Source organism: Colossoma macropomum, unplaced genomic scaffold (genome assembly GCF_904425465.1).
Source record: "Colossoma macropomum unplaced genomic scaffold, Colossoma_macropomum, whole genome shotgun sequence".
Taxonomy (NCBI): Eukaryota; Metazoa; Chordata; class Actinopteri; order Characiformes; family Serrasalmidae; genus Colossoma; species Colossoma macropomum.
This window is the reverse complement of record NW_023494784.1, coordinates 32,371,379-32,390,242: the sequence shown is the minus strand read 5'-3', so window position 1 is coordinate 32,390,242 and position 18,864 is coordinate 32,371,379. Positions and strand designations below refer to the sequence as shown.

General features: G+C 38.9%; 1 protein-coding gene across 1 annotated transcript; it reads left to right on the top strand.

Annotated features, from left to right (window-relative positions):
* Positions 1 to 86: 86 nt before the first annotated feature.
* Positions 87 to 18,631, top strand: snx4 (sorting nexin 4). The gene is made up of 14 exons (XM_036569027.1): positions 87 to 205; positions 954 to 1,078; positions 4,956 to 5,094; positions 5,175 to 5,324; positions 7,016 to 7,063; positions 7,508 to 7,563; positions 7,776 to 7,848; positions 8,135 to 8,196; positions 10,213 to 10,278; positions 11,399 to 11,488; positions 15,096 to 15,195; positions 15,767 to 15,912; positions 16,253 to 16,367; positions 17,171 to 18,631. The coding sequence occupies exons 1-14, from the start codon at positions 116 to 118 to the stop codon at positions 17,216 to 17,218; spliced, it is 1,308 nt and encodes a 435-aa protein (XP_036424920.1). The 5' UTR covers positions 87 to 115; the 3' UTR covers positions 17,219 to 18,631.
* The last annotated feature ends 233 nt before the right edge of the window (positions 18,632 to 18,864 follow it).

The following is an 18,864-nucleotide window of genomic DNA, read 5'->3' as shown; positions in this document are numbered from 1 at the left end:
GATTGAATGAATAAATGAATGAATGATAGATGAATAATGAACAATAAATACAAACACGCATACCAAAAAAGTGAGGATGAAATGCGCATGCGCTACAAACTACAACACAGTCAGGATGATGGCGGATACGGGAAGCGAGGAGATAGCGGTGATTGGAAACACCGATCTGACTCCTTCGGAGTTAGAAAACAACATAAAAAACACGGTAAAATGTTTGCAGTTACTTATTGATTTTAAGGTGGAGGACATACACATTTCCCCAGGTCGGGGCGACTCTCATTGTGCCCGAGCGGTTTCGGTTGAGGAAGGCCGGTGAGAGTCAGGCGAGAGGCGGACAGACAGCTGGACTGAACAGCCTCAACAGCTGGAGGATTTCAGGTCAAAACACATGAATAATACAGAGGGCTAGTTTGGTTCACCTGACCAACGCCTCTTATGAAAGAAAGATGCGAAACGACCGCTGCTGAGATGGTGTACTATTCCTGTTTTCTGCATTTTCAGCAGTCTCAACATCGCAGCTAGCTAACATTAGCTAGCTTAACTTTAGTAGCTTAGCTAAATACGTTTACTGTTAGAGCCCATGAGCTCGTTTTCACATCTGCAGTCACCTCCACGTTTGCCTAAGTATGTGTAAGGTCACTGCTAACCTTTTAACTGGTTGGACATCGACTATCGATATATACCGTAAAGCACAGCCAGTGAGGAAACCTTGTTGTGGTTAAGGGGCTGCGGACCTCGTGATGTGTCATCAGGTCTGTCCTGCAACTCGACAGACTCAGAAAGCAACTTTATAGTCAGCAACACCCCCAGATGCCTCAACAACAGCTATATTTCAGCGATATTGAGAATAAAACAGGGTCATTTGTGTGTTACCTCCTCTGTTTTTCCCTCTCATTATAAATTAAACACGTTGCTCTTCCTGAGGTCATTTTGATTATTATTTCGTTCCCCAGATGGTTGAGAAGGGGGCGACTCTTCTGAAGAGAATGGAGATCAGTGTGGCTGAGGCAGAGAAAAGGACAGGAAAAAATGCAGTCAGTATGCAAGAAACCTACACGGTTTACCTCATTGAAACAAGGTAAATTAAATTCTTAGTGCTTCTCTTTTTTTCTTAAAAAAAACATGATATTTATGACTGGTAAGGTTCAGTTTTATTTATTCAGTTATCCAGACCTTGGTTTTCAGATTTTGTTCTATTTCTTGTTTAATGGAGCAAAATTGGAGACGCTCAAAACATAAGGCACAGTTCAGTACAAGAAAACATGACAGTAGTGTAATCAGTGACACTGCCTCTTGTGACCTTCCTGCATGTGTAGAGCTGTCCATTCCCAGATGTCAAGGAAATCACAATCCTTCTCTTCTTTTTCAACTTCTCGTTCTGTGCTTATTATAATAGCACTATGTGTTTCTGTTGTGGGCTTTATATGGTCATTTAAAGCAAGGCTAGCAACAGAACAAGAAAACTTTAAAGTTCAAATGATTGTTTATTACAGAGAGGTTTTTGAAGATGGCTATGAGTATGTTTGTACATGGACATTGTAAAGAGGATGAGCAAATCATTTACACACAGCACATCCAGGCATTTGTGATACGACCAGATTTAGTAGCATAGTCATAGTGTTGCTTCTAGATGTAATCTCCATCAGATTCCTAAATGTCTTTCTGATCATTTTTGAACAGAGTAGATTTTACTTTTAAAGTAAATCCTGCATCCCTGCTACTTGCCGGGTTACCAAGTGTGCTGAACCAGGACATATGGGTGGAACGAGAAATAGTGCAGTCTGTTGATTGGTCAAATGCAGTCGTCATGGAATAATCAAGCATCGTCACTCGAGTCAGATGACCACTATTTAAGAAGCCACAATCTCTGTCTGCCTTTTCACATAAAACCAAATTCCAAGTAAAAGCTAAATCAGACCTTGAAGTGTTTTTCTTATTTTTGCTTAGATTTACTGTTAACACTAGTGTTGTTTGACAAATCTTCTGACCACCCCCCCGCCCCAACCCCCAGAGAACCCCACTTACTTTAGTACCATTGCGTGATGATAGATGATAGATGGAAACAGTTACTCAACCAGTGCATGGATAGTTTTGGGCTCGGATTTGTAACTGCACTGCCTGGTGGAAAAAAGCCTTGCTACTACCCAACCATATTGTGGATCCTATGGTCTCCAAGAAAAGCCACAGGCTGGTGCAAAGCTGCACTAGACCTGCAGCAAAAGTGTGAAACATAACACTGGGCTGGAGAGGTGTTCCAGGTTTAAAATGCATGCAGTGCATAAGTCTGTCCATTGCTTACACATCGGCTTTGCAGTGCTGTATGGCTGTCAAGGCACAGGCATGTGCTACTGGTCAGAAAGCCTGAGGACAGAGTTTTCTCTTTCTGTCACCCCATCTTACTTTCTGTTTTTTTGCCCAAAAGCTCTGTGCTGAAAACCAAGACATACCACTTTTGACCCAGAGGCTGAGTCAGCAGCAGCAGTATGCCGTCTGAACCATGTTTACTGCAGCACTACAGAAACATCCTTGCCTGAGTTGCAGTCACATGATCTGCATTCATAACCATCACAACATTTGCCTTTTTATCATTCCATCTATCTCGCTGAACCACATTGTGTGCTTCCATTTCAGCAGCGCTGCTTTGTGGTTAATATCCAGCACGCACACAGCCAGGTCACTATCAGAAATAGGATCTGTCATGGCAGGGGCAGCGGGGAGATCCTATCGAGTCGGAGAGTTCGGTGGTAAATGGAGGCTGCTTTGTTGTAGCTTCAGTTCTAAACAGAACACTGCAAACAGAAATATCCTCTCGCATGCTCATGGCCTCAGAGTTCACCGCACAGAGCCATATTGTTAGCTTGGCCCATGAAAGGAAACAAATGTTTTGGTAAGGATCTATGCAGAGCACGCTGCACACACGCACACACGTACACATGGCCTGTATTTATTTACCCCAGGCGACAGAGAGGGAGAAAGGGAGAGAGAGAGAAAGAAGTTTGGGGCAAGTGGCTTTTGAGAACAGTCACGCAGTTGGGGAGGAGAATGCCTCCTAGCAAGTGTGGAGCCTCTGCTTTTCTGGTGCGTGTTTTTAGTGTAGAGCCCCATTATGTGCTCTCATTTCCTCCCTGGAGTCCTCTGGGTCCTGGGCTCTTGTTTCATAGGCTCCCCATTTCTCTGTCCCCCTCTCTTTCTCCTCCTCTGCCTCTCTTGCTCTCTTTCTCTCGTGATTCTCTCTCTCTCTACCTTGCACATATGCCAGCTGTATTATTGCATAATAAGTAGATTGTGTGCTTCTTGTTAAGTATAAGGCTGTGCAAAGCAGTGAAACAATATAGCAGCATTCCATACTCTATCCCTCGTTTTTCTGATTCATACTGGTGTACTTTAGTGGTTCTCTGCCTCTAAATTAGAAGCACTTGTGTTTCCAGGCACTAAGGATTCACTGAGATTACACGTCACAGTTAAACGTCTGGCACATGTTTGAATAGGCACTTAAGATGTCTCCTTTCATCGGCCAAGTGAGGGCCATTTTAAAGTTTGCGGATTTATTTTGTGTTTGTCAACTCTGTTTTATTTAGGCATGAGGTTCAACACTTGAGCGGTCTCACTTTTCACTGGTGGAAGTTCTCATATTTCTTGAAACATTTGTAAAACTAAAGATTTATTTTATTCTAAGAAGATACACGCATCACATTGGCAAACTGTGATTTTCAGAGCTAGGCCTTCAGTTCAGGCCTTAAATGTCAAAAATGAAAATGAAGAAAAGAGCCATCTTTACAATAACTCCATGTTCTGCTAGTGTCCCTGTTGGATTCTGGTAGTATGTTAGCCCTAAGCTAACAGCAATGCACATGAACTTCTTGATGGCTGTGTTTGATTAAATATGGACATTTCAAACTTGTAAAAGACATTCAGTGTTTTATTTGAAGCTTGTAACAGACATGTTGGCATATATTTTCAGTGACGCTCTTTTAATAAAGAGGTCTGGCATAGAGCTGCCGCCACTAACAGAAACCATTTTATGGCTTATATTTGACGTCAGCGACGTATTTAGGACTCCCAGAAGGACTACAGTGACTGTTTTTCTCATGAAATTGGTCTCACACATTGGACATCAAAATCTGGTGTCACTTCCTAATTATGCCATTAGTTAACTTAATGCGTTAGGCCATCTGTTCAGCTACTGAAGCCCTAACCAATGGGAGAGCCTGCATGGCTGTTTCTACATAGATAACTTGGGAACAAAATCCTGATTGTACAATTTCACTTTGTGTGTTTCAAGAATGTAACCCTTTTGCTTACAACCAAAATGTAAACAATAAACATATAATAAATATATCAAAAAACATATTTTTTTTGCCCAGAAACTATAAGCCCTTCTCTAAAGGCATTAAAGACCCTGCAAGTTCCCCTCTGCTACTCTCCATCCTACAGTTGTTTCCTTAGTTTTTCTTCAGCTGTGTGAAGGTACGCAGTCCAAGATCGGGGATCTGAGCCATGAACTTAAGGATTGATCCTCAGCTGATGACATTCTACCAGTGTCACTGACTATTCCCTTGAGAAAAGTGCTTTCATTTGTTGCAGTCAAAAGAAAAACATATTATTTTAGCAAAATGCTAACAGTGCTTTTTGTGTATGGTATCCTCCTAACTGGTTTCCCCTGTATTTACGATTTTGTAAGCCATATTAAGTTGTTTTACATTTACATTTATGGCATTTAGAAGATGCTCTTACCCAGAACTGCTTAGTTGTCCACTCAGAAAATGTGTCTTTTGCTGGTGCGAAAAGATCAGTCTAAAGATACTCTTAGCTAAGATACTGTTAGAAAAAAGATACAGAAATAAGACGTTTCATAGGTTTTCTTAAGTCTTAGGTGCTGTTAGCAGCTTTAATTTGCTTTAGGCAGTTAAAGTACGCAACAAAACCTAAACCTTGCTCTGTTCGTTCTTTTTCAGGGCGGTGGATGCTGCGTCTGAAGGAGCAAATCCTGCTCCTGACTCTCTGTGGAGGCGCTACAGCGAGTTTGAGCTTCTGAGAAACTACTTGTTGGTCACTTATCCATTCGTAGTCGTTCCACCTTTGCCTGAAAAGCGGGTAAGTGAAGTACCGTGCTCTTGTGCATACAGACATTTGCAGTAATACTGTAGCTGACTGTGTTTGCTCTGTTGTTGCAGGCAGAATTTGTGTGGCACAAACTATCTGCAGACAACATGGATCCAGACTTTGTGGAAAGGCGAAGAGTTGGGCTAGAGAACTTTCTGCTCCGGCTCGCCTCCCACCCAGTTCTGTCTAATGACAAAATCTTTTACTCCTTCTTGACTCAGGTACTATTGAAAGAATTAAAACACATATGTCAAAATGTTTGTAGGCACCTGCCCAACCAGTGCTGCTTGTGTAATCAAGAGTATTAATTAGGAGTTTGCCGTTTGCTGCAGAAACAGTGAAAATTGGACTTTGTTGTAATTTATTTACCAAAAGAAATAAAAAAAAAAAAATATGCCAATTCCTACTGAGGAAAAAGTTAGGACACCCTATGCCCTAATAGCTGGTATTTCCTACTTGACTGAAATAACCTCAATTAGACTTTTCCTATAACTGTCTACCAATTGCTGACATCGACTTGGAGAATGTTTTTCCCATTCTTCCATGCAGAATTCTTTCAGCTCTGTGATGTTTGAGGGGTTTCTTGCATGCACAGCTCGTTTCAAATCTCCTCACAGCATCTGAATAGGGTTAAGATCCGGGCTTTGATTTGGCCGTTGCAGAACTCTCCATTTTTTTCTTTTGAGCCATTCTTTGCTGGATTTACTGGAATGTTTTGGGTCATTGTCATGTTGCATGGTCCACCTCCGCTTCGGCTTCAGTTTTTGGACAGATGGTCTCACATTTTCCTTAAGCACCCTCTGATAGAATCCACTATGAAATCTTTATTCTATCATGGACAACTTGCCAGGCCCTGCTGCAGTAAAGCAGCCCCAAACCATGACATTTCCACCTCCATGCTTTAAAGTTGGTAAGAGGTTCTTGTGCTCAAATGTGTTGATTTGAGCCAAACATGTCCTATGTTACTGTGCCCATATAATTCAACTTTAGATTTATCTGTCCAAAGGACATAGTTCCAGACAGTCTGGTCTTCGTCTAGGTGTTTTTTTGTTTTTTTGTTTTTTTTTTGTTTCGTTTAGTTCTTTTGGACACCTCCCATGAACATTGAACTTGAGCAGTCTCTTGCTGATGGTAGATGCATGTACTTTGACATCAACTGTGGCAAGTACAGTAGGTCCCATGATGACATTTTAGGATTGGTGAAGACTTCTTTACGCATCGTGTGGTCTGCTCTTGGCCTAATTTGCCAGGACGGCCTTGTCAGTTATTTTCCAGGCAGTGGAATGGCTGATTTCTAATTGTTTTGAGATCTTTGTAAATCCCTGCCCAGACTAATATGCATCTACAACCTTTTTTCTGAATGCTTCTTTGGATCTCGCTGTGGTGATACCACTCACTTCAACAAACAAGAGCAAACCAAGCTAAATGTCTGAGGTTTAAAAAAGAAAGCCTCCTCCAAAATCCCCTCTAACGATGTTCTAATTATTTGCAGCTGATGTGGTGCACCTGATTGTAATTTTAGGCATTTTAATAGTAATAAATGTGGGGGTGTCCTAACTTTTTACCTGACAAGAAAATTGCATTTCTATTAATTACATTAGACAAATTGTTTTTCAAAGACATTTCTTCAGACATGTCCAAGTTTTTTCACACTGTGTACACACACACTTCACACACACACACATATTTATATATATATATATATATATATATATATATATATATATATATATATATATGTATATGTATGTGTGTGTGTGTGTGTGTGTATGTATGTATGTATGTATGTATATGTGTGTATATGCATGCGTGTGCGTATGTAGTATTTGTGTTTAGATCTCTATCCTTTTGTAGGGTTTTTGTCAATATTGATTTTTATCAGTGTCAAAACTAAATGCTCTCTGTCCCGAAGGAACAAAGCTGGAAGGAAGTGGTTTTTGAGACGGGATTTCAGGCAAAGGTATTTTATTAGCAATTTATGTTTTATTTGTTTTTATGTACTTCTTAAGACTCTTAATGAAGTTCAGTTAACAGTGTTGTTGATATGTAGTTTCATCATAGGTTTCTAATCATAGCTTGATATGCCATAGTGATGTGGAGTTGTAGAGGTTGTGGTGTCTTGTCTCTCACCATGGCTGGCAGTTTGAAAGTGGAGTGACACAAGGCAGTTGTAGTGCTACTGCAGTGAGGAATCTTTTATCAGTACATGCTGGTTCATATAAACAACCACAGGAAGTCTGTTTGAGCTGTCTGGGTCAACTCGGAGAGCAGTGGTGTTTTTTTTTTTTTTTTTTTCTTTCTGTGTGTGATTGCACATTTTTCAGCGTTTAGTATCTTATTTGAAGAGAGAGCTGTAGTATCCCACAAATGTTTTTTTCAACATTTATTTTTTCCACGTTTCCAGGCAGATTCAAGGTTGAAGGCTTTAAATGCTACATTCAGGGTGAAGAATCCAGACAAGTAAGTAATTCAACCACAGGTTCTGTTTAACAGACAGTTTTCTTTGTAGTGAGGTCCACAACTATAAGTGTGTCTTCTTTTAACAAAGGGAATTATAAAAGAGGATCAGGAGTGTCACGTCACAATGTGCCAAGTCACAATTTAAGGCTTGACATCTCTCTCTCTCTCTTTCTTTTTCTTTTTTTTCCTGCCTTTCTCTGTCTCTCTCTCAGGAGGTTTGCAGAAATGAAGCACTACGGAGACGAGCTCCAGTCTGTTATATCGCAGCTGCTGCGTGTGCGAGCCGTGAGTGCAAACAGCTGGTGTATTTTCCCACACACAGACCAAAACCACTGCTTATCAAATCACACTGCCTCTGCTAAAGTAATACTCACCTTATTTGGACTGAGGCGGTAGGTAACGTACTAAATCAAGTTAATTACACTAATATTTAGTTCTGAAATAATCTGCATATGACATATAAAATTATATTTTAGCTGATTCGTAAGAATATTGTTGAAGTCTGACTATTAACTGTGTGTGTTGAAAGAAATGCTAATACTTTACTAATTCAAGCAAACTCTTCACCCAGAGAGTGGCTGACCGTCTGTATGGAGTCTACAAAGTGCATGGGAATTACGGCAGAGTCTTCAGGTGGGCTTTTCTTTACTACACTGTATGCAACATATCAGCAATAGTTCTAAAAAGGGTTGTGCTGACAGCGAATTGATTCAGTTCATGTTGCATTCGTTTCTGATCTGATTCAAAAGCGATTTTTGTAAACTAAGTGCATTTTGATTTGATACACTAAGCTGTGATTCGAGTCGCCGATTCAATTCACTGATTCAGGCTTATTTAAGAAATAATGTAATGCATAAACATTATTGGAAATGCTTTCTGATCAAAATGATTCTGCTACTGGATGCTTGTAACATAAACATTTGCCATGTCTGCACACTGCTGCCGATTTATTTCATCAGTGGTTCTCAACCTGGCGCTCATAAGATAATTTGAGGGAGTTGCAAGCAGAGGTAAGTAGTTCAGTTTAATAAGCAAAAATCCTCCCAAGAATTTGGTTCCAGCTGCATGGTTTCTCTAGTTAGCCCAGACCAGCAGCAGAGGTGTCCAGGCAGTTGTGGCAAAATTGTGGGAAGATTTTTACTTTTTGCACCTGAATTACTCACCTCTAGTCCTTGAAGTGGAGGTCATATATCCTATATTTTGGATAACTTATTTTAGAGAATGATTTTTCTCATTAAATAAAAAAAATCCTCACAGTAATTATTAGTGGCATCGCCAGCTGCTTTGCATGTGGAGAGAGGACGCTGTTTAGCTGCTGAGGTGCTGAAGCTCTTAAGCCATCCGTTGTGGTTTGTGAGTTGAAGTTTAGTATAGCCTGCCTGCACATTGTGCATTTTTCCAAATAAAGACCTTTGTTTGGGTTCATTGCAGCATTTTCTGCATCATTCTTCACAGTCATCTCTACGATATCGAGGTATATAAGTGAAATCAGAGAGCGATCGGCAAGTGAGTTAAGGTCTGACCACACCGAGTTAAAGTGATTTAGTTAACCTGTGTATCACACTCATGATGCATATAAAATAAAACTTTCTGGCCAAAAAAACAAAAGGAAATGTCTTCTTTCTGTCTTATGTCTGTTTTTTTCTCATTTGATTTTATTTTTGATAAGAAATAAGAAAAACACACTTCTGTTATTGATAAAATGTGCTTTCAGTGGGGAAAACAGAGCTAACAATAAATAAAAAAATTGCTAAAAATAAATTTATTAAAATTGCATAGAATACGCAGGCTACTATTTTTGTTTTGCTTTCACTTGGGGCTTGGACACAGGTTTTCTGTAAAGCCACTTTGTGACATCTTTTTACGGAAAACCCTCCTCTGTGTTAAACAGAGGTGGATGGGTTCCCCTTTTGAGTCTTGGTTCCTCTCAGGGTGTCTTTCGCTTGCTCTTAGGGAGCGTTTCTTTTCCAGTGTTGCCCTTGGCTTGCTCATTAGGGTTACTGCTTTGTGACAACGCCTGCTGTAAAAACTCTATACAAAGTAGTTTTTTGTTGTTGTTGAAATTTCAGTGCATCCCTTTATTAGCTCTAGCTAACTCCTGTAGAGCGCATCCACATATAGACCATTGGCATGTCAAAACTGGTCCTCATTTTAGTAAAGCCTGTTTTGTTGAATGCACAAAAACAGGCTGCTCACACTTGATAGTTGTGTAGTTCACATAAAACCATGCTGAATGTATGTGTCTGTTATTAGCCTTTCTTGGATAATAGTTCACAAATGTGAGTTGTTTTTGCATTTTCCTTGAAATGTATTTTCAGTCAAGAGCCTCTTTCTTTGAAACCTTTAAACTAAAGGTGTCATTTCTGTTCTGCCAAATGTTGATAATTTGTTCGTCTTGCTTAAACCAAATAGCATATCTAAAAATACCACATTTAGAAAGACAGTGATCAAAAACTGAAAATTACATTAAAAACTATTCATTAAATTATTTACTTTAAAACATTCAGCACGTGTATTACATTGATATTAAGTCAGACATTAAGAATCCATAGGAGGCCCCTGTAAAAATCTTTTTTTTTTTTTATTGCATCAGATTCATTGAAAAAGGATAGTAGCACAACTGAGTAATTCTCTTTTTGTTCTGAACAGTGAGTGGAGTGCCATTGAGAAAGAGATGGGTGATGGACTGCAGAGTGCAGGACATCACATGGATGCGTGAGTACATTTTGCATACGCTTATGATCTTAATAGGGGATGGCTGGTTTTATGAGCTATTCTCATGCAACGTTTAAAGGATTAGTGCAGTGTTCAAATGGTTTTGATTGTATTTCCCTTTCCCGGGGACGCTATCCCTCTCCATCAGCCTATCCTGTTACCCTCCGAGAGCTCATTGAAGAAGCTGAAATTTGAAGGTGTTGCATGATGCCCTGCAGCACACTGATCTGATTCTCCGGTTTAGAACTGTAAAACACATTTGCTGGATTGAAAGCACTCAGGTTTCCAAGGAGGCCCCACTCCACCACCAAGTTCTGTAACAAGTAGCCAGGAAGGAGAGCCCTGGGGAGGTTTGAGTTTCACTTTGACTGGCCGACAACTAACGGATCTGCGGCCGCGACCAATAAGATTAGTAGCGTTTTTGCAACATTGAGAAGATGTTGTTAGAACGTCACTCAAGAATCACTCCTTGCAGCGGTGTTGTTAGCATGACTCGACTCCAGGTTGCCCCTGGCTCTCCTCCCCTGGTCTGTGAGGCTGTTGTTCCTGATGGCTTCCAGATTGCTGCACTCAGCTGCAAGGCCAGAGGTCATCCAGTCCCAGACCTGTGTTGCAGCACTCTGTATGCTGCCAGTCGGAGTACGCTGAGAGGGAAACGGCCTGTCCGTCGTCAGCCTTCTTAGACAGCTGTCAGGGCACTTTAAGGATCATGTTTCTCACCTTTTCCCAAGAATCAATCAAACTCCTGGGAGTGTGAATGCTCTTGATTCGTCTGTAAGGCACCGAAGTGTTATTTCTTGTGGTTAAATAGTTTCAAAAGAAGTGTAGCGTAATATGATTAAGGCGGTGTGTTACAGTTATTTTAACATGTGCTCTTCTGTATTCTGTGGCTACTTTTGTTTCTTTGAATAACAATTTCTGTTTGTAGAGTAAATGATTAAAAGTGCCTCATGCATACTTCACTGCCTCATGTGCTTATGCTTTTTCATCCTGCCTTTTTGCAGGGTGTAAAAAGCCCTAAAAGCATATTTAAGACAAGTTACCTGTGTATCTGTGTGTGTGTCTTTCTGCAGAGAGTTTAACAGAAACCCTTTTTTATTTATTTATTTTGTCTTGGCAGGTATGCTGCTTCTGTTGATGACATATTGGAGGAGGAGGAGCACTACGCAGACCAGCTGAAGGAGTACCTTTTCTACACTGAGGCTCTAAGGTGTAGTACACATCAGCAATAATGATATTAATTTAAACCTGAGCAACAGAAACAGATCTTGGGTCAGTGTGCCTTCTGTGATGCACACAGCGAAGCATACAACAGATAGTCATGGCTATCAAAGCAGATGAATAAAAGAGCCACACAGTGCCTATTTCTTCTTTACTGGAGACTTACAAACTAGGGCTACACAATTTAGACATAAAATGCGATGTTCAGCAAGGCTGTTGGATCTCATGATGACGAATGAGAAGCATAAATTGTGATTAAAATAGTGTGCTTCTTCAAGCGAATAGCTAAAAATACAAAACTACAAAAGTACCATTTATTGTTGTGCAAAATAAAAGTAATGAAATACTGATTGTTACTTACATCAGACCTGCAGGTGCATTTTTGTGTGCTGAAAGGCTGAGAAACAGTCAGCATTTCCTGAACAGCTTTTCCTATATTGTTTATTTTTTTTTTTTTAATTATTTTATTTTTATACAATTGACGCAACCGTCTACACTGCAAAAATTATACCTTGGCAAGTGAAATAATTTGAAGTCTATTATCTATTATTTCTCATTTTGAGAAAATTATTAGATTATTTAACATGCATTCCTTAAGTAATTGTATTAGGTGACATTATTTCACTATATAGACTGGAGATTACATTAAAGAAGGGTGGTCAATGACTTCTAAACAATGCTGTACAAATTTGTGCATCAACATATGGGCTGCAGTTAGAAACTGTAAACCCACAAAAGTGCACATATTTAAAAGGTGTTTCTGATGAAATTGCCAGTGAGTGTACAAGATACGTGGACCTATGAAATTTCACCTGATTCAGCCCTCAGCAGGCAGCCACTAGATGGCAGATGTTTGTCTAGACAACAACTTTCATCCTTGCCCTGAAGTAAAAAATGCTGTTGGAAAGGCACCTTCGAAGCCTGATGCGCTGTGTTCCTCACCCAGAGAATACTTAAGTACAGTCTTTAACTGGAGCTTAATGATTTAAGTCTCAAAATTACAAAAGAAGCATTTGGAGGCCTCACTGGCATTGGCATAGAGAAAAGGGTGCAGCTAGCATGCTATAATGTTCCAGTATGTGTGTTGTTTGGCAGTGGTGGATTTGTGTGTGGCTGGACACTACTAGTCTCGGGCTCAGTAGATGGGTACTGTGTAACCAGGCCATGTTTGGACAACTGATAATGCAGATGAGTCTACACGCTTTCAGGAAACAGAGAGATAGCAGCCATCCTTGGTCTGCTTGCTTTTGCAATAGATTATTACTTAACATTAGCTGCGTTTGACTTGCTTTTTTGGGAAATGTTTATGATGAAGACTTATAACCAGTATATTCAAAATAAAATAATGCATTGAATTTACTTTATTTAAATTTCTACATAAATCAAACAGATTGGTAATATTAAGGCTACCTTTACTTTGTGTGAACATTTCATGTTGAAGGGACCAATAGAAATGCTCCAAAACTCTAGCAACTCTGATGCCAGTGAACAGTGTAGCCTTCCCACTATGCATTGCGTTGTCTGATATATTACTGTAAACCAATGCACTGTGCTAAATGCCCAGTTTTTTACAGTATGATCCTCTAAAGTAACAAACCAGTCCTTTCAATAAGCCATCATAGGCCTTACACTTTGAAAGAGAAGTCCCAAGTAATATTTACTTATCTATTAACCACAGCTCCCCAAAATATAATCCCTTGGTTATCCCCTATTAACCATCCACAGGGCCCTAAATCTGGCAGGCTCAAACTTAGCCCTGGGGTGACCGAGTCTGCCAAGTTTGGGGGTGAAACGTCAAAAGTAGTTTTTGAGTTGGTATGTCATTCAGTTTCCATGTGGGAGAGCAGGGTTTAAGCATTGGTCTTGGCACTGTGTGTGAGATAATTTGATCCATTCTGTTATCGCAGCTCTTAACGATAGATTTAATTTGGCAGTAACGAAAAAAAATATATATATATTTTGCCTCCTAACCAACATTCAGAAGTCCGGGGCCTTATTTATAAACCATACTTGAATTTCATACTAAATTTATTCTAAAGAAATATTTTCAGCATATTTTTGCGTACACGTTATTAACAAAAACGAGTATAAACTTAAACATACGCACAAAATTCGTTGGTGCGGTTGAGTCAGGCGAGGACTGTCACAATTATTGTGTAAATGCCTCGTCACAGTTATTTCAGCGGATCGCAGTTATTTTCCGCACTTTCACAATCATACATTTACATCAAAAAATCAGAATGTGAATTGAGTGCGTTTTCATCAGTTGAGGTAAATTCATGTAAATAAAAAAAAAAAGCAGGAAAGAACACACAATTATTGAGATGCCATTGCTTATACAAAACAATAAAAGTTGTAATTTCTGACTGGTGCTATAGCATATTTAGAGGGCAGCAGTAAGTAATGTTTGTTTGTTTGTTTGTTTGTTTGTTTATGTGTCAGTTAAAATGTTTTTGACCAGGCTTAACAAAGTGGTCATAGAACTGAGCGCACATGAACAAGCTTTTCAGCTTTGCCCTTCATCTAACTAGATTTGCATATGAATGTTTCCAGCAATGAACACTCAAAGGAAAAAAATGAGTGTAGTGCACTTAGAGTGTGTCTGGTTTTACAGACTCGGGCTTAGCTAGTTGAACAGGCTTATTAAAATGATTTATTTTTTATGTAACAAAGAATTCAAGCACACAATGTATACATATAAGTATAGATATAGTGACAGGGGTCTTTAAAGATAGTATCGGCTCATGAGCCGCTCATCATTATGTACTAAAAAGTTAATCTGGTGCATTCTCTCTTAAGTGCTTTACTTGTGCAGATGTAAAGAAGGGCAAACTGTTTATCAGTGAGTGAAATGGGGGTTTGTTTAAATCTAGTTTAATTATAAAAACAGTTGTACATTTGTGAAAATATATGTATAGTAATATTTTATTATTAAATAATTTGGATTTTGCATGACCTTTTAACGGCAAATTGTTGCTATGGCATTGGAAGCAATTGGACTTGCAACATCTATAAGAAATCAGAGCTTTCTTTAAAAGGCATTTGTCAGTGTTGACAGATTGCACATTCTAATGCCAGCAGCACACTGGCACCTCCTCTTTGTAGAGGTTGTACATCAGGTTAGACTCTTGCATTTGAACATTTGCACATTTTCATGTCAAATTCACTTTTTGTGTACAATAATTTTAAAATCAAATCCATGCGTTTTAATGTTTTATAAATGAGGCTCCAGATGTGTTTGATTAGGGCTGGAAATAAACACTGAAAGGCGTAGATGTCTAAAAGGCATAAATGTCAGACTGAGCTGAAGAGGAACTCTCATGTGAGTCGTCTTCATAAACTGAAAAGGCATTCTGTTGATATCCTGCCATCAAGACAGTGATGTAGATAAAGATTAGTTAATTGGCCTTTAGATTAAATCTACACATAATGAGCAAGAGTACCTCATCATATTCCATCATGTTGGCATATTGTATATAACTTTTTTGCTTTGTTTTATTTTGCACGATAATTATTTATATTATGTCCAAACTCATCAAGTCTTGCGCTGGAAATTGTGTTTTTATAGTTTATCTGCCTGCTTTTTGTCTCTGCAGGGCAGTATGCAGGAAACATGAGCTTTGTCAGTTTGAACTGGAGATGGCTGCCCAGGACTTGACCTCAAAGAAACAGCAGCGGGAGGAACTGGCTACTGGGGTGAGTCTCATCCACTTCCAAAAAAACCCTGCAATGGTTCCAACACTGTCATCACAGTGCTTTGAGTTGCAGCATAGGGCTTCCCCCTGAAGGCCTAGATGTTTGTTTTTCTGACTGAGGGAAGCAGAAATCACCCACAACATAGCGTGTTTAGAGTGTCTTGGAACTAGTGGTTTATTCGTGTACATTTTTTGAAACAATGAGATGCACCAAAAAAAAAGGTTTGAGGTTTGGAGCTGCATAAAAAGCCTTCAGGATAAATTTCCCATCATGTTTTTAAAAACAGATGAGTTTCCATAAAGAAAGCTGTTACAACAATGCTTTAACTAACAATATACCGAAAGAAATGAACCACAACATATTTCCTCAAAAGCACAATGTGTACCTGGACAGATTAGGTTATGTATCCAGTATGAACTAGGCTTATATTGGAAAGGGGAATCGTAAGGGTACAGAGCAGTGTGCACATAGTCAACAGTTCTGTTGCTTCTTTAATACATGATATGTGGGAACATTTAAAGGAAACCTGTCATCATTAGTCTGAATCTACCTTTCCTTCATACATTTGTAGACAGTACGGACCTTCTCCCTGAAGGGGATGACCAGCAAGCTGTTTGGCCAGGAGACTCCTGAGCAAAGGGACGCCAAACTGAAAACTCTAGAGACCCAGATCGAAGAGGGAGAGGAGATGGTGAAGGAGAAAAATGCAGAGTGCGAGTGAGTATTCTTCTCTTTTCCCATGTCTCTTTTATTAACCCGTGTACGCGTCCCATGCTTTCATCTCATGGGACCTCTTTTATTAAAACTCATATGAATCTCCTGTGACTTTTTTGTTGTTTGTTTTCAAGCCAGCAAAATTGTTTTTAACTTAATGTCATATTTAGCTTGCTCTTTACTGAAAGGTGAGGAAGGTCTGGGACCATATCTCATGGCTATGTGCTTATGTTTCTGACTATGTTAAATGAAAAAACTGACTCTAGATCACCTGTCTTCTTAACTCCTAAATCACATTCCCAGTAGATCAATATGACACCTGACACACTGTGTTTATGTATAGAGAGTTTGTGAAGAACGCTTGGGTGGACATTGAGAGATTTAAGGAACAGAAAGACCGAGACCTTAAAGAAGCTCTCATCAGTTATGCTATCATGCAGATCAGCATGTGTAAAAAGGTGAGTGACTTATATGGGCATTTATGTATTATTTTTATATAAGCATGCACAATGATACCAGAATAACTTTGACATTGACACATCACTGTTAATTGGCATCGCATTGATGTTTAGATTTGACTGGTATTTCAAACTGATATGTGATGGCCTATTTAGTGTACTACAGAAGGGCAGAATGTTTATATGATGCTGGGCTACTGTGATAAACTGTCTGTATTTTATTCATTTTATTGCATTTATAAGCCTATACAAATAAATGTTATATTTCTCCATAATACTAATCCAAGTAGTCCCAATTTGAACACTTTACAGATGATTCTGTATCAACAATGGCAGATATGTACATGAAAAATAACGGATATCTGCATCAGCACACAGTTCCCATATCGCTGCATCCTTAATTTAATATTATAAAATATTAACAAAGAAAAAATATAAGCTTTCTTCCTGTATGATAATTATTAGGGATTTCCTTGAGATTTTAGAAAATCTCTTTGCAGAGAAAAGGGACATCATTTTTTGAAACACTAAAGACAGTTTCCCCTAAAATTCATAAAAATTTGCTGGAATACAAGCATTAAGAGGCAATCGGATAGCTCTGAATGATTTTGTTTTTACAATTAACCGAACAAAAGCTAATACTAAATGTATTTGGATAGTGATGTAGTTTAAAGGTCTAATCTTGAAGGATCAGTGGGAGGAAATGCAAACAAAAAACATTGTTACAAATTATTGTGGCTTTTACTTTCAATTACATGGAGTCTCAGCAGCCAAACCACTGTTTTTTTTCTTTTTGTCTGTAGGGAATTCAAGTGTGGAGTAATGCTAAAGAGTGCTTCAGCAAGATGTGAGTTGTGCCTACATCCCACTGCACAACCAAGCAGCTGTACAGACGTCTCAGGGTAAGAGTGCTGGTCTGGGATCAGTTTTTACCTTTAATTTCCTGATGAATACCAGTATGGACCAAACTGATCCAAGATGAGCACTCTTCCAGAGATGCTCTATACACATGGGTCCAAAGCACAATCTGAGTGTCATTGAAAGCACTGTTGCCACAGAAGCACACTCCTAATCTTGACCTAGGGAGCTGAACTCTTCTTCTGAATTCAGCATTCTCCTCTGCCACATCCACCTAAAGGCAACAGTATCAAAATGTGCTTAAAATATTAAAACACATACAATACAATAATGATTGGAGAAATTCTTATTCTGTTTATTTTCAGTCATGTTGACTGGTCTCGATTGGACCATCTTTTCATAATAAATGCCTAAACCGAAGCTTGGTTTGTGCCAGCTGTTGCACAAAGCATTGTTGGAATCACATTTTTCATTAACAACACAAATGTTATTGATAAACGCCAATCCTGGACAATGGACTGAAGGCCTTTTTTTTCCTTCCTAAATTTGACATCAGGATTTTTTTGTGTTTAATGATATTACTTATGCCTTTTCATGCAAATATCTGTGCTAAAGTCATTCCTCTTTTGTATATTTTATACTTCTTGAAGACAGCTGTCAATGATGTACCAAATAAAAAGAAAAGCATCTTCAGATCCAATTACAGTAGCAATTAGTCAGCACCAGAAAACCTTAAATGACAGGGACGTTTTTTTAAACAATTACATTCTCTCTGAACATTTGGAACGCATCCATTTCATTGAAACATGAAAGTGTAAAGTTATCATCTATACTTAGGACCTTATTGGTCAAATGTCCTCTGGATGTAAAGCATCCAGGATTATTCACATCTGTTAGTGCAGCGTTCACATTACAGCTGAAATCTCATCGCTGACATTCATCATAACATACTGTACACTCATCATTAGCACTGTCTGCACGTTTTGCTGTGAAATGCAAACTGTTTATAACCACTGACCCACTCCCTTTATGGTTCAATTAAGTGGAAAAGTATAAACCTGCCGTTTATGTCTAATCCGAGACCTTGCGCTGCATATTTTCTTTGTGGCTGCAGCTTTCCCTATGAATGCCAGATTTGTCATTTGCAATGATGTGTGGGTGGGTCAGTGTTTTGATATAAATCTGGCTGGAGGAACAGGAAGGTCACACAGGAAAAGCAGGATATAATAATTTCCTCATTTAACAGTCGTGTGTATAACTGAGCCTGGCCAGGCTCTACTGTTGGGTTCATTTTTTTGGTGGATTAAGAAGATGACTTTTCACTACACATATAAGAGCCAAATGTATTATAATTGCTGTTTAAAAATTTATTGTGCAAACACTAATAAATTTAAAATTTTCTAATATTTTGTTTGAGTCTTTTTGTTATTGCTAACAAACATGCAAAATCTGAAAGAAAAAAGGTCATCGTTTCACTGTATTTAGAGCTATAGAGCGCTAATTAGCAAAGACATTGTTTTAAATAAAGCCTGCCATCTGAAATTCTGGAGAATTTCCCAAGAGAAATGCAGTCCAAAAGTAGAGGGCAGCAGAGAAAGAATCATTTAAACAGCATCATAAAAAATAGCCTTAAGCTGTG